Source organism: Rhododendron vialii, chromosome 11a, assembly GCF_030253575.1.
Source record: "Rhododendron vialii isolate Sample 1 chromosome 11a, ASM3025357v1".
Classification (NCBI taxonomy): Eukaryota; Viridiplantae; Streptophyta; class Magnoliopsida; order Ericales; family Ericaceae; genus Rhododendron; species Rhododendron vialii.
The window spans coordinates 24,262,717-24,286,995 of NC_080567.1; the positions used below are offsets into that span (position 1 = coordinate 24,262,717).

The 24,279-nt window shown below is 36.8% G+C and overlaps 1 protein-coding gene and 1 long non-coding RNA gene across 12 annotated transcripts; both read left to right on the forward strand.

The window, feature by feature from the left end:
• The first annotated feature begins 2,994 nt into the window (after positions 1 to 2,994).
• LOC131306625 (extensin-like) lies at positions 2,995 to 22,605 on the forward strand. 11 transcript variants are annotated; one of them, XM_058332985.1, is made up of 5 exons: positions 2,995 to 3,531; positions 3,607 to 3,771; positions 3,883 to 4,209; positions 9,202 to 9,648; positions 22,412 to 22,605. In XM_058332985.1, exons 1-5 carry the CDS (start codon positions 3,066 to 3,068, stop codon positions 22,588 to 22,590), a joined length of 1,584 nt encoding a protein of 527 aa, XP_058188968.1. In that variant the 5' UTR covers positions 2,995 to 3,065; the 3' UTR covers positions 22,591 to 22,605. The 11 variants fall into 11 exon arrangements, with proteins under 11 accessions (XP_058188968.1, XP_058188975.1, XP_058188971.1 ...); XM_058332992.1 differs by having other exon boundaries at positions 2,995 to 3,291; XM_058332988.1 differs by having other exon boundaries at positions 2,996 to 3,689; positions 3,822 to 3,930; positions 4,072 to 4,116; positions 9,205 to 9,648.
• A 588-nt stretch (positions 22,606 to 23,193) lies between these two features.
• LOC131308311 (uncharacterized) lies at positions 23,194 to 23,569 on the forward strand. Its single transcript, XR_009194401.1, has 2 exons — positions 23,194 to 23,238; positions 23,338 to 23,569. It is a non-coding gene; the product is annotated as an uncharacterized LOC131308311 (long non-coding RNA).
• Positions 23,570 to 24,279: the final 710 nt, after the last annotated feature.

Here is a 24,279-nt window from a genome sequence, read left to right on the forward strand (position 1 = left end):
CCTCTTATCTCTTATTGTATATAGGATGCTACTGACCCGTAAATGAGATGTTCAAGTCAATTATATTTTCAAAGAAGCAAACTTCGTTGCTGATGGTTTGGCAAAAAAGGTATTGGCGTCTGATGGAACTTTGCATATATGTTTCCTTTTGTATCCCAATGCTATCTTTTTGATGTTCATGGGATGACTATCCCACGTTGTGTAGCCCGCCATCTCGTATAAATAAATAAACGTGTTCCTTGAGATTTTTAAAAACAAAAACCATATATGTGCGATGTGCCCTGCTCTGTCGATTTCTTGGGTCGGTCCACCACGGTAAGGGATGCCAGTCCTGACGAAACATAAGGGCAAAACCCCCCGAGGGGTTTGCCCGAGTAGGAATTATAAGAAACGCATGCAATAAGTGATTTCGCTCCACGAGGTTGTATGTTTAAATCTTACGGAGGCGGAACATATTTCAAATTTTGGAGTCATTGGAAGAGTTGTCCAGTCACTAACTTCAGAACTTAGAATTAGTTGAGGTGTTCATAAGCTGACCCGGACATCGAGTCATAAAAAATAGAAGGGAGAAGGCAACGTGGAGTTTCCGTTTTTTGTGAAAAAACGTAAGCTATTTTACCATCTTGTTCGGACTAATCAACAAGTTTTGACATTTTAGCTTATTGTTTTTTATGCCATTCTTCTTATTCCTATTGGTCTTTGTATCAATATCAAAGATTAACGAAATATTTTTGCCGTTAAAAAAAAAAAAAACAACTTATCAACAACTTTTTTGTCAATAATTTTTTCACTCACATATCTATCATTCACTTATTCACTATCGAAAATAACTTAATGTTTTTCAATAATTTATTCATTACCGAAAATAGCTAACAATTTGATTGTACCAAATTATTTTTCAAAACTTATTCATTGCCGAAAACGTTTCTTAAGTTGTTATAGGAAAAAAAAAAAAGGCAACTCAATAATTACGCCTTCTACGTACGTCGACACAGAACCAAAAGCCATGCAATGTCTGAAAATGACAGCGTGGAGAAAAAGGGAACTCAATAATTACGCCTTCTACGTACGTCCATAAAAAACCAAAAGCCATAATGTCGGAAAATGACAGCCTGGGGAGAGAGAGAGAGAGAGAGAGAGAAGCCGCCTGGTCCCTGCATAAAAAATAGAGAGAGAGAGAGAGAGAGTCAAGCCGCCTGGTCCCTGCATCAAAAATTTCGAAGGAGATAGGCATCCAAACAGGTGTTCAAAGGTCCTCCTCTAAGGCTGTCTTTTTGCCGAGAAAAAAAAAAAGGCTCTGTCTTTTTTTACTTTAACTTAAACTTAATTTCAATTTGAAAATTTTGTACTTATTTAAATTTTTTTCGCATTTGTTAATTTTGCGTCAAATTTTTTTGGAGTTATTGATTAGTCTCGAAGAAAGGAATCGGAAAAGTAAAATTTTGACACTTTTATTCGAGTATTTTGAAAATAACCAATTTTTAGCGCAAAATACTTGAATAAAAGTACTTTTTCGATTCCTCTCTCTCGTCGAGACGAATCAATATTCTAAAAAAATTTGGCGCAAAATTAACAAATGCGAAAAAAATTAAAATAAGAACAAAATTTTCAAATTTAAATTAAATTTAAGTTAAGTCCAATAGAACGGAACCAATAGAATTGAGGAAAATATATGTTGCACTTGATGAAATTTCCGTTATTCAAGTACTGCCACCCAAATATTGTAACGGTGTCAATGTGTCGTTTTCCCATGAACGAATAAAGAAATGGGGTTTTGTTGAAGAGTGGGAGAACCACCTCATTTATCAAGCATGATTCCAGTAATGTTTTCTTGTTGATGCTGGGTGATTATGAGAGAGCGAGCTTATGCACACCTCAGATCAATTCCGACATTTTCTTTCACAGTTGTTTCACACGCTTACGCGTAAAATTAAGGTGGTCCAAAAAAATTAATGGCAATGAAAATTGAATCTGAGATCTTAGGAGGAAACAAACTCCTAAATTTCAGGTAAACACCCCTAAATGGTTGTGTTCTACTAACTCAAATAAGTATTTATTTTTTGAATTAAATGTGATGTATTGTGAGAGAATAATATGTCTCTCAAAATAAAAAATAAGTACTTAAAAAATAAGAATCCTAGCGGGGCTGTACTTGTTAGCCAAATTAATAACACAGGGACGTTGCTTTGAGAACCATAAAGGCAGGGGGGGGGGCGATTATTCCCATTGAATAATTGTGAAATCTTACTTACAACTTTACCGTAAGTCGCGATTGGAGCAATTTCAAAAATGTATTTGAGGCAGTTTTGTTAATTAATGGGGAGGTCTAGAAAATTATGCTAATTAATTAGTCTGTAAATTAGCTAGTCTAAATGATTTTTTTTTTTTATCGGCAATAGAATTTTATTAACTCGACAAAGGGTATATCGAGAAGACCAAGTTCTAGATACAAGGAAAACTTGAATCATAGAGAATGCCATAGTCTAAATGATTGCATCATATGGCCAACCAACAGTATCTACGAGATTAGCATATTCCTATGTATGATGAGCTTGCACCCTCTATCAGATCACTAATTAACAACCAAACAACACCCACTCAATATGTTATTCATATATTTCTTGTCAATTTCACTAAATAAAAAATAAAATACCCACCCAATATATACACAGTGATGGACAACCAATTCATTACTTCATCCGTCTCAAAATGTTTATCCGGTCAGCAAAATAAAGACTAAAAAACAATGCATTTCTTTTAAGAAAAAATTCAATTTTTTTTCTTAAATTAAAAGAATTTATCGATATCTAATAAGTTGTCGATTATTTTTTGAATTTTTATTGCAGAAATTGTATTATTTTCACATCTTTGTTTGCAAAACAGACAAATATTGTATGAAACAGAGGAAATATATACTAGTTAACAATTGATATCGGGGTATATTTTAAGAGCATTTTACCATTGACTAGTATAAGTGTAAAAAAGTAATAATACTAAGCTATATAAAGTGGTGGCGAGGGTTGCTTAAAGATTATAACCAGAATCCCATTTTGTAGTGAATTAAGATGGGAGCAAAAGGGCCTTCTATGGCCTCTCTGGCCATCATTCTCCTAGTGGCAATAGTGTCTGTCAGCTTGCCATCACAAACCTCTGCAAACTACCGTTACTCATCCCCACCTCCACCACCACCACCACCAAAGAAGTCCCCACCACCACCTCCTCCTCCTTATCATTATAAATCACCACCACCTCCTCCACCAGTTTACAAGTACAAATCACCACCACCACCACCTAAGAAACATTACCATTACAAGTCTCCACCTCCACCACCACCGGTTTACAAGTACAAATCACCACCACCACCACCACCACCACCTAAGAAACATTACCATTACAAGTCTCCACCTCCACCACCACCGGTTTATAAGTACAAATCACCACCACCACCACCACCTAAGAAACATTACCATTACAAGTCTCCACCTCCACCACCACCGGTTTACAAGTACAAATCACCACCACCACCACCACCTAAGAAACATCACCATTACAAGTCTCCACCTCCACCACCACCGGTTTACAAGTACAAATCACCACCACCACCACCACCAAAGGAACACTACATATACAAGTCTCCTCCTCCTCCACCACCGGTTTACGAGTACAAATCACCACCGCCGCCACCACCAGTTCACAAGTCTCCACCACCACCCGTTTACAAGTACAAATCACCACCACCGCCACCAAAGGAACACTACGTGTACAAGTCACCTCCTCCACCACCTCCAGTCCACAAGTCTCCACCACCACCACCACCAAAGGAACACTACGTGTACAAGTCACCTCCTCCACCACCTCCAGTCCACAAGTCTCCACCACCACCACCACCACCACCACCAAAGGAACACTACATATACAAGTCTCCTCCTCCTCCACCACCAGTTTATAAGTACAAATCACCACCGCCACCGCCACCAGTTTACAAGTACAAATCACCACCGCCGCCACCAAAGAAACACTACGTGTACAAGTCACCTCCTCCACCACCTCCAGTCCACAAGTCTCCACCACCCCCACCACCAAAGAAACCCTACGTATACAAGTCCCCTCCACCACCTCCATACAAGTACTCGTCTCCTCCCCCACCACCATATAAGTACAAGTCTCCTCCTCCTCCCCCACCAGTCTACAAATACAAGTCCCCACCGCCTCCTCCTCCAACGCACAAAGCACCACCACCTTACACCTACACTTCTCCTCCTCCTCCCCACCACTATTAAGTAATATATGTATATTGCTTTGATAGTTGTAAGGTACGTAAGCATAAGCTGCATTATTTACCAAAGTCCAATCTCTACTTGATGATCGATCACCTTCAATTAATACATGTTTCAGTTCCATTATATATACATACATCAATAAGCATAGTGTTAGATCCAATTAATCTGGTACTCTTTGCAGGAAATTAAGGAGGGCAATGAAATAAAGGAAACCCAGTGATGCTGAGGTTATTGTAGCGATCGAGAATGTTGAAGACAGCATCAAGAAGAAGAAGAAGAAGAATAAAAAAGAGCCAAGAAAAAAAGAGTGCTCGTTTGATTGATGTATTTATATTATTGCATTGTACTATTTGTGTTCGACCAATCCGCTTGTGCATGTACGAGAGAGTTTCGTCTTTCTTCACATGCAACTGAAGAGGTCATTAGTTTAATAATGTAAAATGGATATCCCTTTTTCATCTATTTTCTATTATTTGCTTTAAATTAATGCTGATCGTTTTTTCCTTTTTGTTTTTTGGAGACTGATGAATCAAAATTCAAACTCGTACACCGTAAAGCTTGTATATATTTGATGCAGGGCCGGCTCATGGCCAAAGTCGGGGAAGTCCGCGCTTCCGCCCTCAAAAAAAGTTAAAAAAGAGGGCTCTCAAAATTTTATGTTCCCAATAAATATATATATATGGTCTCAAAAAAAATATTGCACTAGCCTCCTTTACACAAAATAGATCTAATTGAAATTTAAGAGCTCCAAAATAGGCCCAAATAATGAAATTACTCATTAGTAACAACAAGGTGTTAAAAAAAAATAGAAACTGCCAGAGCCTGGAAGATATTTTCAATTCGGTAATTGCAAAGTACTCAATCAGGCCCTATCTCCTACACTACCATCTATGTTGGATTATCAATTTTTTTATAGTTAGAGGGAATTAGAGAGCAAAAGAACTCCTAAAAGAAGAGCCGCGCAACAGATAAAAAATAAGAAGAAAGAAACGCAGACGCTTGGGGAGTCGAAGGGGAGGGAAGATATAGGGAGGCCTCATTCAAGAGGTTCACTTCCGGTCTCTAAAACTTATGAGCCAACCCTGATTTGATGAGTACCTTCAGCTTGGTCATTTCATAAATAATCCTGATCAATTTTCTGTCAAATTAAAATGGGGTACAATTTCATTTAGCTAGACTCTACCAAGCTAGTCAAGAAAATTTTTTTTTTTTTTTGAACAATGAAAGAAATTTTATTAATCTTGAGAATAAGCATTACAAAGAATAAAGAGAACAAGGATAAGACGTACGACATCACAACCTTCGGCAGACATCCCAACAAGCTAGTGAAGAACAATAATAACTAGTAGTAATAAGTTAGAAGGGCGATTTGGCCAATTCCCATGTTATTTCCATGGCTGCCGTGGTACCAAAGCCACTCTCGAAAATACTGTTGGGGATAATTAAGATAATTGGATTAATTAGTATAGAAAACTTAACTACCGGTCAATTTGGTTTCAGAGTCAAGCATGCACAAGGCCAAATTCTGTAGCGTGTTATTTGTTCTAGAATTAACTTATACTTCCTCCATCCCATAAAGTTTGTTCGGTCCGTAAAACGGAGACTAAAAAATAATGCATTCTTTCAAGAAAGAATTCAAGCTTTTTTCATTAACAAAAAGAAATCATTGATATCCAATAAATTGTTAAAAAAATTGAATTTTTTTTGCAAAAGTTGTATTATTTGCAAGTTCTCGTTTTGTGGATCAAATAAACTTCATAGGTCGGAGGGAGAAGTATTTAATACTTCTTGAATAAGTCTCTTTAAAGACAATCTAATTAATCACCTTTCATAGTATTGAGATCAGTAAACAAAATCATGCATTGTGAATTTGAATGTTCCTCTCAAGAGATTTAGTTTTCAATGCATATGGAATTGACCAATTTTTACATCATTGATCGCAAGCATAGACATTAATGGTCTATAAGTTGTCACGGTCATCCTATTTTAAATCGTTCATCACCAACTCATCCAAATCAAAACTTCATATATATATATATATATATATATATGCTCATGAATAAAATCAATGATATTAATTCATTGGCAAAAAAAAAAAAAAAAAGAAGCTCATGAAGATATCTGTGAGCTTTGAACATATGACCTTTTGTCTGATTTGATCGCGTGTATAACTACTACTCCCTTTGTCCCAAATTGGATGTCAATTTTTGATATCTGTGTCAATTTCAATTCATTATATCTTTCAATATGAATTTTAAAAAATGTGCAATATGGATCTTGTTTGATAGTTTTTGATTGGTTAACTCTATTATGCAAAGTTTTCAAACTCATAAATAACATTATAAATTGAAAGATATAAACGATGAAAAATTACACGAGTTTCAAAAATTATCATCCTTTTTGGGACGGAGGGAGTATCAATTATTGGCTCCTTTAAAAACTTAAATCCGGACATATGATTATTACTATTTTTACCCTTCACACTATGAATATTTCACTCTCGATTATTTGAGTTCTCAAATAAAGCATTATTATTTAAGTGCCACTTTAATAGTCATGCATGATGCATGGATACCACTTCTATAGTCATGGATCGATCCATGCAAATCAATATGATTATGGAAAAGAAATACCTTGTTTTTGGAAATCATTTTGGTCCCAGTAGGTTCCACTAAAGTGAACAATATTAGCAAAACAGGTTAAGAGTTTTTGCTCTGTTTTTTTCAACTGCTGCTTTGCTTCTGCATTTCTGCATTGTTGGAGTATCAGGAGTGTTGGTTTTTTGTTTAGTCTTGTAATTTTTGGTTGGGATCATGCCTGGTCCTGATTTTTCGATGGCCTAAACCGAAGATTAAAGATGAGATTCTCTTTTGTTCAACTATTACAAGGCGTATAAAAGTAGGACAGGCCCCTGAAATTGAAAATTTTCGCAGGCCGGCCTAAAACAGTTGCACGTCGAGCTTCATCTCAAGACCAGCTCTGATCTTGCCAGCCTTTTTTTTTTATTTTGTTCGTAGCAGGGCCGGTTCTAAAATTTTGAAAGCCTAAGACGATCTTTAAAAGTGAGGCCCTTAGTAATTGTAAACGAAAATCAAATAAAAAGTCGATCACACTAAATAATTTTGATTCCGATATAGTATTTGTTTGTAATGGGAAGTACTGGAGTAGTAGTGTTTAAGGAGAAAAAAAATATGCATCCATGCACCCACCATACTAAATAATTTTAAAAGGCCCAAGGGATTTTGGCGATCCGTGACCTTTTATTCCTTCTTTTTGTTTTTTTTTTCTTTTTGTTTTTTTCTGCGTTCCGTGTTCCATTTTTCCAAATGTAAAATGTCTTCCTGGGTTTAAAATTGGGCTCCAAAATAATACATATATACTAGGTCCTAAAATAAGTAGGACCCTAATTTTTTGACATTTTTTGGAGCTTAAGGCTCACGCCTCTTGGGCTTTAGCCCAAAGCCGGCAGTGGTTCGTAGCATCTTGCCAACCTAAATGTTGAAATTAGCTTACTCTTGAAGTTTGAAAAGTCAGTTTTGTGGAAAATGGGGTACTCCTTTACCTACTCATATATGAATATTCTCCGACGTAAATTAGATTATGCCTTCAATGATTGTAAAAAATTAAACAAACAATTAATAGTTCATCCCTGTATTTCATGATGTGATCAAATTATTGTTGGACCGCTTTTTCACCATCGATCAATGTCAGAAAAGAAACAAACAATTAACGGTCCAAATTATGGTGTGATGGATATTTTTTGAATTAAATGTTATGTATTATGAGAGAATGACTTGTTTTATAAAACGAAAAATAAGTACTTAAAAAATAAAAACTTTAACGGGACGTGGCCCAAGTGTTAGCCAAATTAATAATATAGGAACATTGCTTTGAGAACCATAAGAGGCAGGGAGTCAGGATTCTCATTGAATAATTGTGAGATCTTACCAACAACTTTACATGGCTTATATTATATGACCCAAAAGATAACTGATCCAAAAACCAAAATCCGAGATCTTAAACATTTATGAGCATTTTATCGGATTTAATTTACGGGAGAAATATATATATCTGATCAAAAATAGAGAAAATTGGCTATATATGTTAATTTCGCTATTGGAGCAATTTCAAAAATGAATATGAGGCAGTTTTGTTAATTAATGTGGAGGTGTAGAAAATTATGCTAATTAGTCTAAAAAATGAATAATGATTGCATCATGTGGCCAACCAACAGCATCTACACAATTAGCATATTCTTATGATGAGCTTGCAGCCTCTATCAGATCACTAATTAACAACCAAACAACACCCACTCAATATGTTATTAATATATTTCTTGTCAATTTCACCAAATAAAAAAAATATACCCACACAATATATACAAAGTGATGGACAACCAATTCATTACTTCCTCCGTCCCAAAATGTTTGTCTGGTCAGCAAAACAAAGACTAAAAAACAATGCATTTCTTTTAAGAAAAAATTCAATTTTTTTCTTAAATTAAAAGAATTCATCGATATCTAATAAGTTGTTGAAAAGAAATTTTCTTGTGAAAAATTGTATTATTTTCACGTCCTCGTTTGCAGAGTAGATAAACGTTTTTGGGGCGGAGGAAGTATCTACTGACTAGTAGATAACAATTGGTATCGGGGTAAATTTTAAGAGCATTTTACCATTGACTAGTCGTATGATTGTAAAAGGGTAAAAATACTAAGCTATATAAAGGGGTGGAGAGGGTTGCTTAAAGATCATAACCAAAATCCCATTTTGAAGTGAATTAAGATGGGAGCAAAAGGGCCTTCTATGGCCTCTCTGGCCATCATTCTCCTAGTGGCAGTAGTGTCTGTGAGCTTGCCATCACAAACCACTGCGGACTACCATTACTCATCCCCACCTCCACCACCACCAAAGAAGTCCCCACCACCACCACCAAAGGAACACTACGTATACAAGTCTCCTCCTCCACCACCACCAGTTTACAAGTACAAATCACCACCGCCACCAGTTTACAAGTACAAATCACCACCACCTCCACCACCAAAGGAACACTACGTATACAAGTCTCCTCCTCCTCCACCACCAGTTTATAAGTACAAATCACCACCGCCACCAGTTTACAAGTACAAATCACCACCGCCGCCACCGCCAGTTCACAAGTCTCCACCACCACCCGTTTACAAGTACAAATCACCACCACCGCCACCAAAGGAACACTACGTGTACAAGTCACCTCCTCCACCACCTCCAGTCCACAAGTCTCCACCACCCCCACCACCAAAGAAACCCTACGTATACAAGTCCCCTCCACCACCTCCTTACAAGTACTCGTCTCCTCCCCCACCACCTTATAAGTACAAGTCTCCTCCTCCTCCCCCACCAGTCTACAAATACAAGTCCCCACCGCCGCCTCCTCCAACGCACAAACCACCACCACCTTACCACTACACTTCTCCTCCTCCTCCCCACCACTACTAAGTAATACATATATGTATTGCTTTGATAGTTCTGAGGTAATAAGCTTAAGCTGCATTATTTACCAAAGTCCAATCTCTACTTGATGATCACCTTCAGTTAATACATGTTTTCAGTTTCATTACATATATATACATAGATCAATAAGCATAGTGTTAAATCCAATCTGGTACTCTTGCAGGAAAGGAGGGCAATGAAATAATGGAATTAAGGAAACCAGTTATACCGAGGTTTTAGTAGCAAGAATGTCGAAGACGGCAACAGGAAGAAGAAGAAGAAGAAGAATAAAGAGCCGAGAAGAAAATGAGTGCTCGTTTGATTGATGTATTAATAGTATTGCATGCATTGTACTATTTGTGTTCGACCAATCCGCTTGTGCATGTATGAGAGACTTTCGTCTTTCTTCACGTGCAACCGAAGAGGTCATTAGTATAATAATGTTAAATGGATTTCCCTTTTTCATCTATTTTCTTATATTATTTGCTTTAAATTAATGCCTGATCCATTTTTTTTTTTGGTGACTGATGAATCAAAATACAAACTCGTACACCGTAAAGCTTGTATATATTGATGAGTAACTTCAGCTAGGTCAAACCACAGCCATAGCCTTCAAAGAGATGGTGCTCATTTCATAAATAATCCTGATCAATTTTCTGTCAAATTAAAATGGGGTACAATTTCATTTAGCTAGACTCGATCCCAAGCTAGTCATGAACAATTTTTTATTTTTTGAACAACGAAAGAAATTTTATTGATCCTTTTTTTTTTGCTCGGCGAAATTTTATTGATCTTGGGAATAAGCATTACAAAGAATAAAGGGAACAAGGATAAGACGTATATACGGCATCACAACTTTCAGCAGACATCTCAACGAGCTAGTCAAGAACAATAAATAACTAGTATTAATAAGTTAGAAGGGCGATTTGGCCAATTCCCATGTTATTTCCATGGCTGCCGTGGTACCAAAGCCACTCTCGAAAATACTGTTGGAGATAATTAAGTTAATTGGATTAATTAGTATAGAAAACTTATAGGGAGTACTACCGGTCAATTTGGTTTCAGAGTCAAACAACGCCAAATTCTGTAATGTGTTATTTGTTCTAGAATTTACTTATACTCCCTCGATCCCATAAAGTTTGTTCGGCGCGCAAAATGGAGACTAAAAAATACTAATGCATTTCTTTCAAGAAAAAATTCAAACTTTTTCATAAACTAAAAAAAATCATTGATGTCTAGTAAATTGTTAAAAAAAAATTCATTTTTCTCGCAAAAGTTGTATTATTTTTAAGTTCTTGTTTTGCGGACTTGACAAGCTTCATATGACCTTCTGTCTGATTTGATCGCGTGTATAACTACTATCAATTATTGGCTCCTTTAAAAACTTAAATCTGGACAGATGATTATTACTACTAATTTTAACCTTCACACTATGAATATTTCACTCTCTGAGTTTTTGGGTTCTCAAATAAAGATTTATTATTTAAGAAATGCCACATTTATTTTTTTTCCTCGGCAAAAAGAAATTTTATTAGAACTTGAAAGGGTACATCGAGATAAAAAGTTGGGGAGCAAAATAGCTCAACTCAGCAAAAGAAAACAAAAGCAGATCTCATCCAGCAGGAGATTGGATGAGTACACCCCAAAGATTACAGTTTTAACAATCGAATACCATCTAAAAACCTTTTGAACTCCTCGATCGAATACACCTTAATATCAAATTTAACTTTCATCCACATGGCCACCCTGTACTTGATTAAATCCGCTACCTCCTCTGAGCCAATCATCACATTCTGAAAAATAAGCCTATTCTGCATTAACTAAATTGACCAAATTGTGGCAAAGAAACAAGCTTCCCAAATGTAATTTTCCAGATTACGAAATCTGGTATCAAACCACCAGTCATGCATGGATACCACTTCTATAGTCATGGATCAATCCATGCAAATCAATATGATTATGGACTAGAAATACCTTGTTTTAGGTAATCATTTTGTCTGCTGCATTGCTTCTGCATTTCTCCAAGGTTGGAGTATTAGTCTTGTAATTTTTGGTTGGGATCATGCCTGGTCTTGATTTTTCGATGGCCTAAACCGAAGATCAAAGATGAAGTCTTTCTTTGTTCAACTATTACAAGGGGTATAAAAGTAGGGCGGATCCCTGAAATTGGAAATTTTCATAGGCCTAAAGCAGCTGCACGTCGAGTTTTATCTCGAAGCCGGCCAGCTTTGATCTTGCCAACCTTTTATTTTATTTTATTTTTTTGTCGTAGATCTTGCCAACCTTTTTTTTTTCTGGGAGACATGTTGAAATTAGGTTACCCAAAGTTTGAAAAGTCATTTTTGAGGAAAATGGGGTACTCCTTTACCTACTCATATATGAATATTCTCCTACGTAAATTAGATTATGCCTTCAATGATTGAAAAAAAACAAACAAATAATTAACAGCTCATCCCTGTTTTTCATGATGTGATAAACTTCTTTATTGTCGGACCGCTTTTTCACCATCTCTTCTAAAATCAATTGGTGTTTGGAAGAGAGCTTCAATTAAGTCTTTTATGACATTCAACATCGCACCTGCAAGTCTGTTATTAGAGCGGTCGTAGAAAATGATGTGTAATCAAATCCACAGAGGCACTCCGGGCCAAACATTTAGCATAGTTTTGATTTGGAAATTTTGAAAGGTCTACAAAATTATAGTTAAGATGTCAATTTTTTAAGCGGTGGCAAATGTGAAAACAACTTAAGAACGAGAAAACAATGTAAGAATGGAAACACAAAAGTCAAGTCTCAAATAACGAGATATATCATTAGGATATGCACTTGGACCACTTGGTAACATGGGTCCGTAAATAATGTCGATAATAGGCGAGACGTCCCTCCAATGTTCTAATACTGGTATCGGGACACGCCACGATATCGGTCACAGTGAAATAATACGTACGAAGAATTTGTTGTAGAGAGCATGATTAATTTCGAATCTTACTTCGACAAAAAGAGCCTGGATTTTCCACGGGAGCTGCATCGAAACGGCCATGAACCAATCTATAAATAAAAAAAACAAGCTGATATGCAGCGGGAATATATAAGCCCATATGCTCAACAAATCAAAAATCTGACACTTGCAGCAGACCGCTATTTATAATTTTGGGGTCCTCCGCCAACCAAGTATGAAAAGAGAAGGGAAAAAACAAAACTCAAAATGTTTTCTTAACTTGTGTAGACACAAAATAGTAAGATCTAGGAAATGAAAACCAAGAAATTAGAAACCTGAATAGGTATTTTGAAACGCTGCTGATTTTGTTACTCACTTTTTTTTTTAATGCCACTTCCTTGTGAGTATATTTTTATACCAAAGATACACTTGCAGGAGAGTGATGTTAATAAATAAAGGAAGTGGCAGAATCATTTCCTTTTTGAAAAGACGACCATTGCCAAATGCCAATTAAAGATTAAAAAGAAGGGTACTATATATATAGCAAATTATGAGAGAAGGGGGACATGATTAGATATGGAGGGTTCCACCATAGTCCATAATACAACTTTTAAAAGTTCCCCTGTTCTCGAGATCGGCTTCTCAATCAACCAAACAGTGGGCGCCAATGCTATGATGTGAAAACAAGAGGTATATGTAGTTCATTTTCAAAATATTGGAAAAAGCCCTATGGTTGATTATTAGGAGTTTTGAAAAGTATGTTATGTGGAAAATACCGATTGATCGGGTATGAATATCGGCATTCGAAGATAAGATTATGCCTTCAGTGATTGGAACAGGTGAACACTGGTTCCTTCGATGACATCCGATGAAATTGAAACGAAGTGAACGCTGCATTTTCACAGGTGCAAACTATTATACTATAAGTGATATATTGTCAAAAGTGAACACTTTTCCACCACATTTTTTTTGTAGGATTGCCGACAAGTTGAGTCACCCGATTTTTAGTGTTCAAAGTATGTTTGTTGTGTTAAGTTTGTAGCAAGTTTAAGATCGAACCCATTGAAAAATGGAAAATTCTAAAATCAGTCCATTGGGCTGATAATAGTGAGTGTGTGAATGTATATTAAAGAGTGTAAAAAGTGCACAGAAATACCTGTTTTCCTTGTCTTCTAGCTTGTTTATCGTCAGCCCAGTGGGCTGACAATAGCAAGACCGTTGAAAAATTAGCAAACCAAGCCCTTTCTAAATCCAATTAGAACGAGCCCTTTCTAAATCGAGCTTCGAACAAGTTGCAAACAGCTCAATTGGTTGATTTGCAGTCCCATGGAGTATTTGTGTGGGTTTCGTACTCCTGGACACTTACAAGTGATTTATGCTTATCTGGATCTCTCCCTAATCCAATTTTTTTTAACTGGTGGAGTAATAATACTACCTTCCATATGATTTCTTAAAAATAGCAGGGTCAGAACTTGAAAATGGTGAGACAAGTAATTTTTAGCCAATCCCGAAAGAGTTACTAATATTATTCATAAGTGAGTTTACAAATTAGTTTAACTACCAAAAAAAAAAAAAACTTGTATTCCACATATGGAATGACGGTCATCCACAAAACTGTGAGGTAACACTTTAGTCACGTAATCCTTTAAAACCCCCCGCGCTCTCAATCTTGCACTGTGGTCGTGTTCTCAATTCTCGCTCTCACGGATCTTACTAATTCGGGATGCGTTTTAAAGACCCGCTCCCGCTTGAGCACATGATGCGGACGCGAATACGTGACACTTTGGATAAAATAAGAGGAGAAAATCCATTGAAATAGTAACATCTTTGCAAATCACATGCCCAACTGCCATGGGCCCAAGCCCAGGCAGGTAAACCCCCAATATAGCCCATTTATTACTTAATCTAGTGTCCTGGTGCGGCTTCTGGGCCCATGGATCTCCACAAGCATAAAACTATTGGCAATTTTCAGCACCGCCATTTTCCCACGCCATATGGGAGACAAATGCAGCATAAAAACGGATCTGCGACGATTTTCCTTGTGTTCTCTCTTGCATCATTCGAAATGGGCCTACTATTTAACGATTCAGATCATTTGAACCGTTAGTTTTGTGGGTTTCCATATCAAAACCTTTCATATAGATAAACAAATTGGTCGAATATCGAGTGTACGTTGATGTGTACCTTATCTATATCGTACGTTTCTTGCAAAAACGGACAGTCATACTCGAAGACAAATGTGATTTTTTTTTAACTCGTTATCAGTGTTTGATTGTTGGGTTTTTCTGCCATGTGCAAGAAGTAGGGGATCCCTCCACACTTGCCCACTGTTTTGTTTTCACTTTTACATGTATGTATTGAGAGTGTAGAGGGAGAGGTGTGCGTGGGGGAGCCCTGTTGTGCTCCCCCGGAGAGAGCACCCGGAGTGAGACGGAGGTGGGGCTGAGGGGTGAGGTGAGTTCGGAGCCGGTTTGGCTTTCCGCGGGATGCCGGAATGCGGCTTCCAGTGAGGTTTTTCAACCCATTGTTTATGTGTGTGTATATGTATATGGAAGGGTGAGTTTTTCTTTAAAATCATTCTGTGGGTCGTATGTGTGGTGTCCCTCCGTTCCCAACAATTAGTATCAGAGCATAGGCCACCTTGGAACACCGGAAAAGCACACGAATTCTGCATTTTGCACTATTCACGGACTGCTCCAAATTGAGGTGTCAAAACTTGATTTTGATCAGTGGGTCTTGTGCGCGCGTCTCACTGAGAGGAGCTCAGGGGTTGTGACGGGTCAAGTTTCGTCATCGGACACTAATGAATTTCTAGCAAACCACCAATAGATGCATATTAATCTTCTCGAGCCTGAACAATAAACAAATCGCCCAAAGGCGAACTATATTACTCTGACAAGAAGAGACAACTCTCATAAGGAGAGACAATTCATCCATATCAATATTTCATATATATAAGCTCACGAATAAAAACCATGATATATATCTATATATTGGTAAAAAAAAAAAACTCGTGAAGATATATGTGAGCTGTGACATATGATCTTTTGCCTGATTTGATCTCGTGTATAACAATCAATTATTGGCTCCTTTTAAAAACTTAAATCAGGACAAATGATTATTTAGCTAGGATCATGAACTTAGATTCACCCATATCTATCTATCTAAATTCCTCCATATCTTTCCTAGATTTTCATGATCATGAACCTAGGGCCAAGGTTTTATAATTAATTAACTAAACCATTTGATAAAACACTTCAATATAAAATGTTTAATTTTATTAAAAAAAATTAGGTTGTTACAGGCATAGTTTGGGAAGGGATAGTTGCAAAGTTTTTGCCCTATTTGAGAATAATTTTGTTCACTCTCCTTTAAAGAGTGTGAACATTACCCTCCTTGTATTCGGCAGAAATTGAGTTTGTTTGTGTATATTCACAGAATCAATACACTTTTTGTTAATAATGGAGTTAGTTTGTGGAGGGACCCTACAAAATTTCAACCAATCATAAAGAGGGTAATGTTCACCCCCTTTAAAGGAGTACGAACAATATTATTCTCGTATTAGGAGTGTTGTTTTTTGTTTAGTCTTGTAAGTTTTGGTTGGGATCATGCTTTGTCCTGATTTTTCAATGGCCTAAACTAAAGATTAAAAATGAGGTACTTTTTTTCCAACTATTAAAAGGGGTATTAGAGTAGGAGCGGTCCCCAATATAAAAAATTTTCACAGGCCTAAAGCAGCTGCACTTCGAACTTTATCTCAAGACCGGAGCTTATCTTGCTTACTCTCGAAGTTTGAAAAGTCATTTTGTGCAAAATGGGGTATTCCTTAATTTACCTCCTCATGTATGAATATTTTCCGACATAAATTGGACTATGCCTTAAATAATTGAAAATAAACAAATAATTAATTAATCATGTGTTTCATGATGTGATCAAATATTCTTCATCATAGTATATTATTAGTATTGTTTTGAAAATTTTGAAAAAGTCTTCACAATTACCGTTAAGATGTCAATGAATGTTTTTAATTAAGTGATCGCAATGTGAAAACAAATAAAAACGATCGAGAAAACAAATTAAGAATGAAAACACAAAAGACAAGTCTCAAGTAACAGGCTGTCACAACCTAATACCGACCTTAGAAGTTTTGATCGACCAAGCAAGTGTTAAGTTGTCGAAGGCTTGCTCATATTTTAGTTTAAGATTCTAGCTAACATCAACGTCATTTTAAACCATATAAACAAAAGTATGCGGAAGCATATCTTTTGAGGCCTGCTCATATTCTAGTTTAAGATTCTAATATCAACGTCATTTTAAATCAGTTAAACAAAAGTATGAGGAAGCGTCATTTGCTTGTACGCTTTGATCATGTCATTTGCTTACGCCATAAACTGGCCTACGCGGCTGAGAGGTAGCTCCGTCGGTGGTGAAATAGTAACTTTTCACTAATCAATCTACACAGTATTTGATTATATTTTGACCGCTTGTTATTATTTTAAGGCTCCGTTTCTTTAGACGTAAAATGTTTTACCTATTTTTCGGTGTTTAGTTGTGTAAAAAATGAAAAAAATATTTTACATGTAAAACATTTTTCATTAATTGGTTGAAAATGACTTACCCTTAAATCTTCATAAAGTTATTTTCCGAAATGAATCCGTTGTCTTCTACTGCAATTTTCACTACTCAGTTTCAGGGCTGGCTAGGGGGTAAGCCCCGCAAGCCGGCCGGCTCGGGCAACCCCCGGCAAGGGGCAACCAAAAAATATATATATATATTTGTATGTATACAAAAAAAAATTAGAAATCCAGCAAAAAATATATTTAGGGGCATCATGTACAAATTTTTAAAAAAAAAGTAAATCTGCATGATTTTCACCCACTTTAAAAAATTATGATACTTGAGAAAATTAGGAGGGCAAAGAGTGGTTTTCTATACCTGGAGTAAATAACAGATAAAAAAAAATTTATGAGGGCAAATTATTAAGAGAGAAAATTAGGAGGGCTATCAGGTAAGAAGAAAAAAAAAAGGGACGCTATAACCAAAACGAGAAGGAAGGGGATTGTGCAAAACCCTTACTCTGATTTGCCTCCAAATTTACCTGGTGTAAACCCTTACTCTGATTCTGTGAAGAAGTTAAGAATAATGCCGAACACCAACGCTGGATCGTGCAAAGCTGTTTTCTTTGTTTTGATCAAGACTTAATAGTAGATTCAAGCCCAAGGTTCTCTCTCTACTCTTTAGTCTTTCAAGACTAGACTTTTTGTTTCTCTTTCTTGGTAAGTGAACTTCTTGATTTCTTTATTTGGTTAGTGAAGCATAATAAATTAGTATAGTTGGTGGCAGTAGTGGAGCAAAAAAAATTAGTATAATAGGTGGTAGTGGATTAAAGTGGAGCATAATAAATTCATAAAATCGATCGACATCCTTGATTTTATAAAGTTTTATTGGAAAGATGGCGGTTTCCAAATAGTTTGGGTTGCTTATCGGATTTTGTTGACTATTCCGATCATAGTTGCTTCAGCTGAGAGGAGTTTTTCGAAGTTGAAGTTAATAAAAACTTATCTTTTGACTATCATGTTACAGAAGAGATTAAGTGGATTGGCTATGATATCAATTGAAAATAAGTACTTGGATAAGTTAAAGTATGATGATCTAATAATTGAAGAATTTGCTTCAAAAAATGCAAGGAGAAGTTATTTTCTTTGAATAGGATCTTGTTAATCATAAAACACTACTCGGGTGATGTAATTCAAGCTAAATGGACAATATAATTACGTTTTTGTTTTTGTTTTTTTCATTTTTTGCTTGTATGTTTTTTTTTTCCTTATACTTAACACTAGTGGGCAACCAAACGGAAGGTCGGGCTTGGGCAACTCAAATGTCGGGGCCGGCATTGCTCAGTTTTCTCGATCGTCAGTCATAACCCATGTTCAATTCCAATATTTTCAGATCTCTCCACCGTTTAAGCCCCCCTCCCTCTCTCTCTACACTATTTTATCGATTTTTGAAAATACTCATATTCTTCAAGTTTGAAAATACTCATATTCTCCAATTGTATATGTGTGTGTGTATATACGGAAGGGTGAGTTTTTCTTTAAAATCATTGTGTGGGTCGTGTGTGTGGTGTCCCTCCGATCCCAACGATTGGTATCAGAGTGTAGGTGACCTCGGAACACCGAAAAAACACACAGATTCTCCATTGTTGCACTATTCATGGACTGGTCCGAATCGAGGTGTCAAAACCCGATTTTGATTAGGGAGGGTCTTGTGCGTCTCACTGAGAGGAGCTCAATGGTTATGATGGGGTTGAGTTTCGTCATCGGAGGAGGGTGTACAGGCTGTTTGAAGCGGCGGTGCAGTCCACTGGAGCTCGGATTAGAAGTGCTTGAACGAAAGTTTTGAACACAGGGTTGTTGATGCAAAATGGAAATGGTTTATTATTTAAGTAATAAATATCTAGTTTTATTATTTTGGTTATAAATTATTTTTGAATATTCCACTATAAGTGTCATTTGTTTTGGCAACTTTTCTTTTATTCTCAAGTATTCAGATTGAGAATATCTCAAATCTTTTAATTTTGGTAATTATTGAGTCAATTGGCGATTCACCGGAATTCAGCTTCCTGTTTTGCTGATTCCTTTTCAGTTTTAGTTTTCTAGTGTAAAATAAGTTGTAGGGTGATATTAAAATTTGATTGTTATTGTGTTAAAGAAAAATTGAGAGTTTTCTCATTATCGTGTATTCGAAGATGAAGTAACTCTAGTTCATACGTATTCGCGTTTGTGTCTCAAATAGAGAATCTTTAACATAAGCAAGTTCTTGATCTCTTCTTGCAAATAGTTTCGTAGAATGAGGCTGTGATGCATCAGTTGGTATCAGAGCCCAAGTTCCAATCTTGATTATGGCCAGAGGACGTGCTGGAGGTCAAGGCGGAAGATGAGGTCGTACAGCTTATATTAATGAAATACTTGATCTCTTCTTGCAAATAGTTTCGTAAAAGGAGGCTACGTTGCATTAGTTGGGATCAAAGCCCAAATTCCAATCTTGACTATGGCCGGAGGACGTGCTGAAGGTCGAGGTGGAAAAGGAGGTCATACAGCTTATGTTAATGAAGTATATGAGCGAGATGATGCTGCTCGGGATGCTTGAGCGGAGGAAAGATTTCAATAACTTAAACAGAGGGTTGCATCAGTTGTACAACGCCTCGAGGCTCTAGAAGTTGGGAGATTGCCTCGCCGCTAACCGTTTAACCTAGCCTTCCAATGGAGATAGATTTTTCGGATGGTGTTTCTATCACCAAACTGTTGCCGGGTAACCATCAGTCGAGGGGGAGGACAAGGGCGATCAAGGTTGCTAATTGTGATTCGCGACTTTGAGAATTTGGTTTGAAGATTAACTTTTTGAGTTCCAGGGAGGTATGACACAAAAAAAATCTTAAAGATTGGTGCAAGAGGAAAAAAAGTCATAGAAGAAATTCTAGTTTAGGGAGATGTAGGAGACTTTCTGAGTGATGTTTTAAAAGGAACAGTACGATAAAACATTTTTGGACAGTAATCCATCGCCGTTTTAGTAAGAAATTGATTGGGAGTCACCTCCAAAATTCGATGAGTATCCGGATGAGGAGGAAACTATCATTCATAAAGTGGAAGAAGTTGTGAAGGATAAGTAGCCAATTAGAGTTGTGGGCATAGCGTTGATTGGGATGACGTGAAGCACACCGTACCTAAAAGCTTGGGTATGAATGTCATGCGTCATATTCAAAAATTGGAGGGGGTCGAAACTGATCACAATCATCAATTTGTGGATCCTTTTTTAATAATTTTCAACAACTTTAAAAGGAAGACCATATTAATTTTGTTTTCACAACAAAAAATTTATTCTTTCAATTTTGAAGACTCTTCATCGAAATTTATGTGGGAGAAAGTAAATTTGAAGTACAAGATTGATGCGGATAAGTTTCTACAAATTCAACTATGTAAACTCGATTGAGGACGAGTTTCTTCAAGCCAGGGAGAATAATGATGGCCGATAAAAATAATTATTCTATTAATATAAGAATTTTAGTTATTATTTTTGAAATTAATATTTCATTAGGAATCTTTCTGTTTTGGCATAAACTCCGAATTGATACTCTGATCAATTTGCCAGTCCGTCTGTCTAGTCCCACGTTACGTTGAAAGAAGTTAGAAGGTATTGATTGACTGCAGATTGATAATCAAATCGATTGGTTGGTCGATTTGCAGATTTTGCTGTTTTTGGAAATAATTAAATTTGTTTGTAACTTTTAGTAGGAAATTCCGTTTTGGTTGCCGTGTGTTTTGGCATTTTTCTTATTTAACATAGTATTTGATTCTGCAGTTTATTTTTTATTTTTTATTTTTGGTAATTTTTATAATTTCTTTAATTTAGGCTTGGTTAGCCCTACGCGAGAACTTGGTTGTTATTGAATTAAAGAAAAATTGAGAGTTTTTTCATTATCATGTGTTCGAAGAGAGAGTATCTCTATTTCATACCTATTTATGTTTGTGTTTCAAAGAGATAATCTTTGACATAAGCAAGTTTTAGATCTCTTTTTGCAAATAGTTTCATAAAAGGAGGTTGCGCTACATCAGTTGTGTTTGTCTCGTTGAGACGATCGAGCACGGATCCGTGTGGAACGTCGCCGGAGTGAGCCGCGCACGCACAGCTTGAAGTGTGGCACGTGGAGACAGACGATCGGATCTGTTGGAGCGTGGGTCGAGGTTGCTCGATCAGAAGCAGGTTTTTAGGACAAGGATTCGTCTCACGGAGATGATCTCGAGGATGTAAACATCGTCGCCGGAAACCACCGTCGTCACCGTATGAAGGCTGATCGATCACGTGCCGTGCAGTTGAAGGTCTAGAAAATTATGCCTATTTAGTTTGTTTATTAGCCTATAAAATAAATAATGATTGCATCATATGGCCAACCAACGATCAACACTATCTAAACGGTTAGCTTATTCCTATGATGAGCTGGCAATCTCATCATATTGAAACGGTTAGCTTATTCCTATGATGAGCTGGCAATCTCCATCATATTGTTAATTAACAATCAAACAACATCCGGCCACTCAAAATGTTATTAATATATATTTCTTGTCAATTTTCAAAAAAAAATAAAAATTACCTAGTCAATATAGACAAAGTGATGGACAACCAATTCATTTTATATATATATATTACAATTGGTATCAGGGTATATTAAGAGCATTTTACCATTGGCTAGTAAAATTGTAAAAAGGTAAAAATACTACGCTATATAAAGGGGTGGGGAGGGTTGCTTAAAGATCACAACCAAACCCCCATTTTGATTTTGTAGTGAAGATGGGAGCAAAAGGGCCTTCTTCTATGGCCTGTCTTACCATCATTCTCCTAGTGGCAATAGTGTCTGTCAGCTTGCCATCACAAACCACTGCAACAATTCACCAATCCTCATCCCCACCACCACCAAAGAATACTCATCCCCAACAATTCACCAATCCTCATCCCCACCATCATTCTCCTAGTGGCAATTGTGATAGCAAGTATTGTTGCAATCATCATTGTTGTAATTCTTATTGTTGTGATTATTGTTATAGATCACCACCGCCGCCACATAGGAAACTTAACGAGTACAAGTCTCCACCTCAACCACCACCAGTTTACAAGTACAAATCACCACCACCAGCACTAGCACCAAAGGAACCCTACGTATACAAGTCTCCACCTCCATCACCAACGAAACCCTACAAGTCCCTGTCCCCTTCACCACCTCCTTATAAGTACTCGTCTCCTCCTCCTCCCCCACCAGTTTACAAATACAAGTCCCCACCCCCGCCTCCTCCGACGCACAAAGCACCACCACCTTACTACTACACTTCGCCCCCTCCTCCCCACCACTACTAAGTAATATATACTATTGCTTTGATAGTTCCAAGGTAAGCTTAAGCTGCATTATTTACCAGTCCAATCTCTTCCTGATGATCAATATGCATATATAGTGTTAAATCCAATTAATCTGTTCTTGCAGGAAAGGAGGGCAATGAAATAAAGGAAACCCAGTGATGCAGAGGCTTTAGTAGCGATCGAGAATGTCGAAGTATGGAAAGAAGAAGAAGAAGAAGAAGAAGAAGAATATAGAGAGCCGATCGAGAAGAAAAATGAGTGCTCGAGTTTGATTTGATGTATTATTAATTTCTTGCATTGTATTTGTGTTGGACCAATCCGCTTCTGCATGTAGGAGAGAGTTTCGACTTTCTTCACATGCAAGTGAAGAGGTCATAAGTATAGTAATGCTAAATGAATTCCCCCTTTCCATCTATTTTATATGAATTATTTGCTTTAAATTAATGCCTGATCTTTTTTTCTCAGAGAAAAACTTTTTTACGGTGCTCAATCGCGCGCAACCAAAAGTATTTTGGACAGTCCGGATTTTTAAAAAACTATTAGCTGAAAAAGTTTTTTTTTTTTAAATTCGGAACATTGATTGCCGAAACAAACGGGTGAGATTCTGTTTACACCATATTTCACCGCCTGTCGATGATCGACCGAAAGGTGGCAATTATGAAAATGCTTCCTATTTTATTATTATTAAGTATTCGTATTAATATTAGAACTAATATTAGTATTCCTTTTATTATTATTTGCATGCAGGACACTTGGCTTGCTCCTACACATGTGGAAGTTAAAAGGACACTTGTCATGCTCCTACACATTTGAAGGGAAGTGGGAAGTTATTTTGACAAGTGGAAGCAAAAGATTGAATGAAGACTAGTGGAGAAGTTAGGAAGTTATTTCCTACGTTTGTTGTTTTCTATAAATAGTCTTTTAAGACTTCATTGTAATTCCTCTCCAACAAATCAAAGTCTATCTTTATTTGTCTTAATTTTTGGCACTACTAACCCATTCGGGTTATAACTAGGAGTAGGAGTAGAATTAACTTAATTTTCTTACTTTCGATGGGGATCCGTCCTTTTTGATTGTAAATCTACCTTGGAAAAATAACAAAGTCCATTTGTTATTTTTCTTCCGTTCCACCCCACTTCACTAAACCATCAATCCACTCCGCCCAATCGATGGGTCGATTCCGTTCTTGAAGATTGGCGGGTGACGGTCTTCTTTTACGAGTCAATTCATCATCACCAAAAAATAGCATTTGATTCATTCGCCATTTCTTTTCCGGTGAAGTCCTGAAATACGGCAAGGAACCTCAAATCCGTTTGTGGAGACATGGCCGCATTCGCCCTTATTTTTGTTGTTGGCTTTGTTTCCCGAAATTTCTATCGATTTCGATTGAGAGAAAAATTGGTAAACAATTTTGGCGCTAGAAGGAGGGCATCATTACTAAATCGGAAGTAATGGTGAAATCATATGTGAAAAGAAAACCTTAAAGGTTTTTGACATTTTACGTAATAGATAAACGGCCATTTGTTGGCCAATTGGAACAGTCAGGTTCCGGATCAAATGTAAAAATAATAATTTTCAAGCTTTGCATGATGGGCTTGAAAGCAATTTATTGTTCAAAAGAAGCCGGCCAATTGTTGGCCAACTGTTTGAGGGATTTGAACCATGTCTCTGCCTTTGACAAAAAGGTTC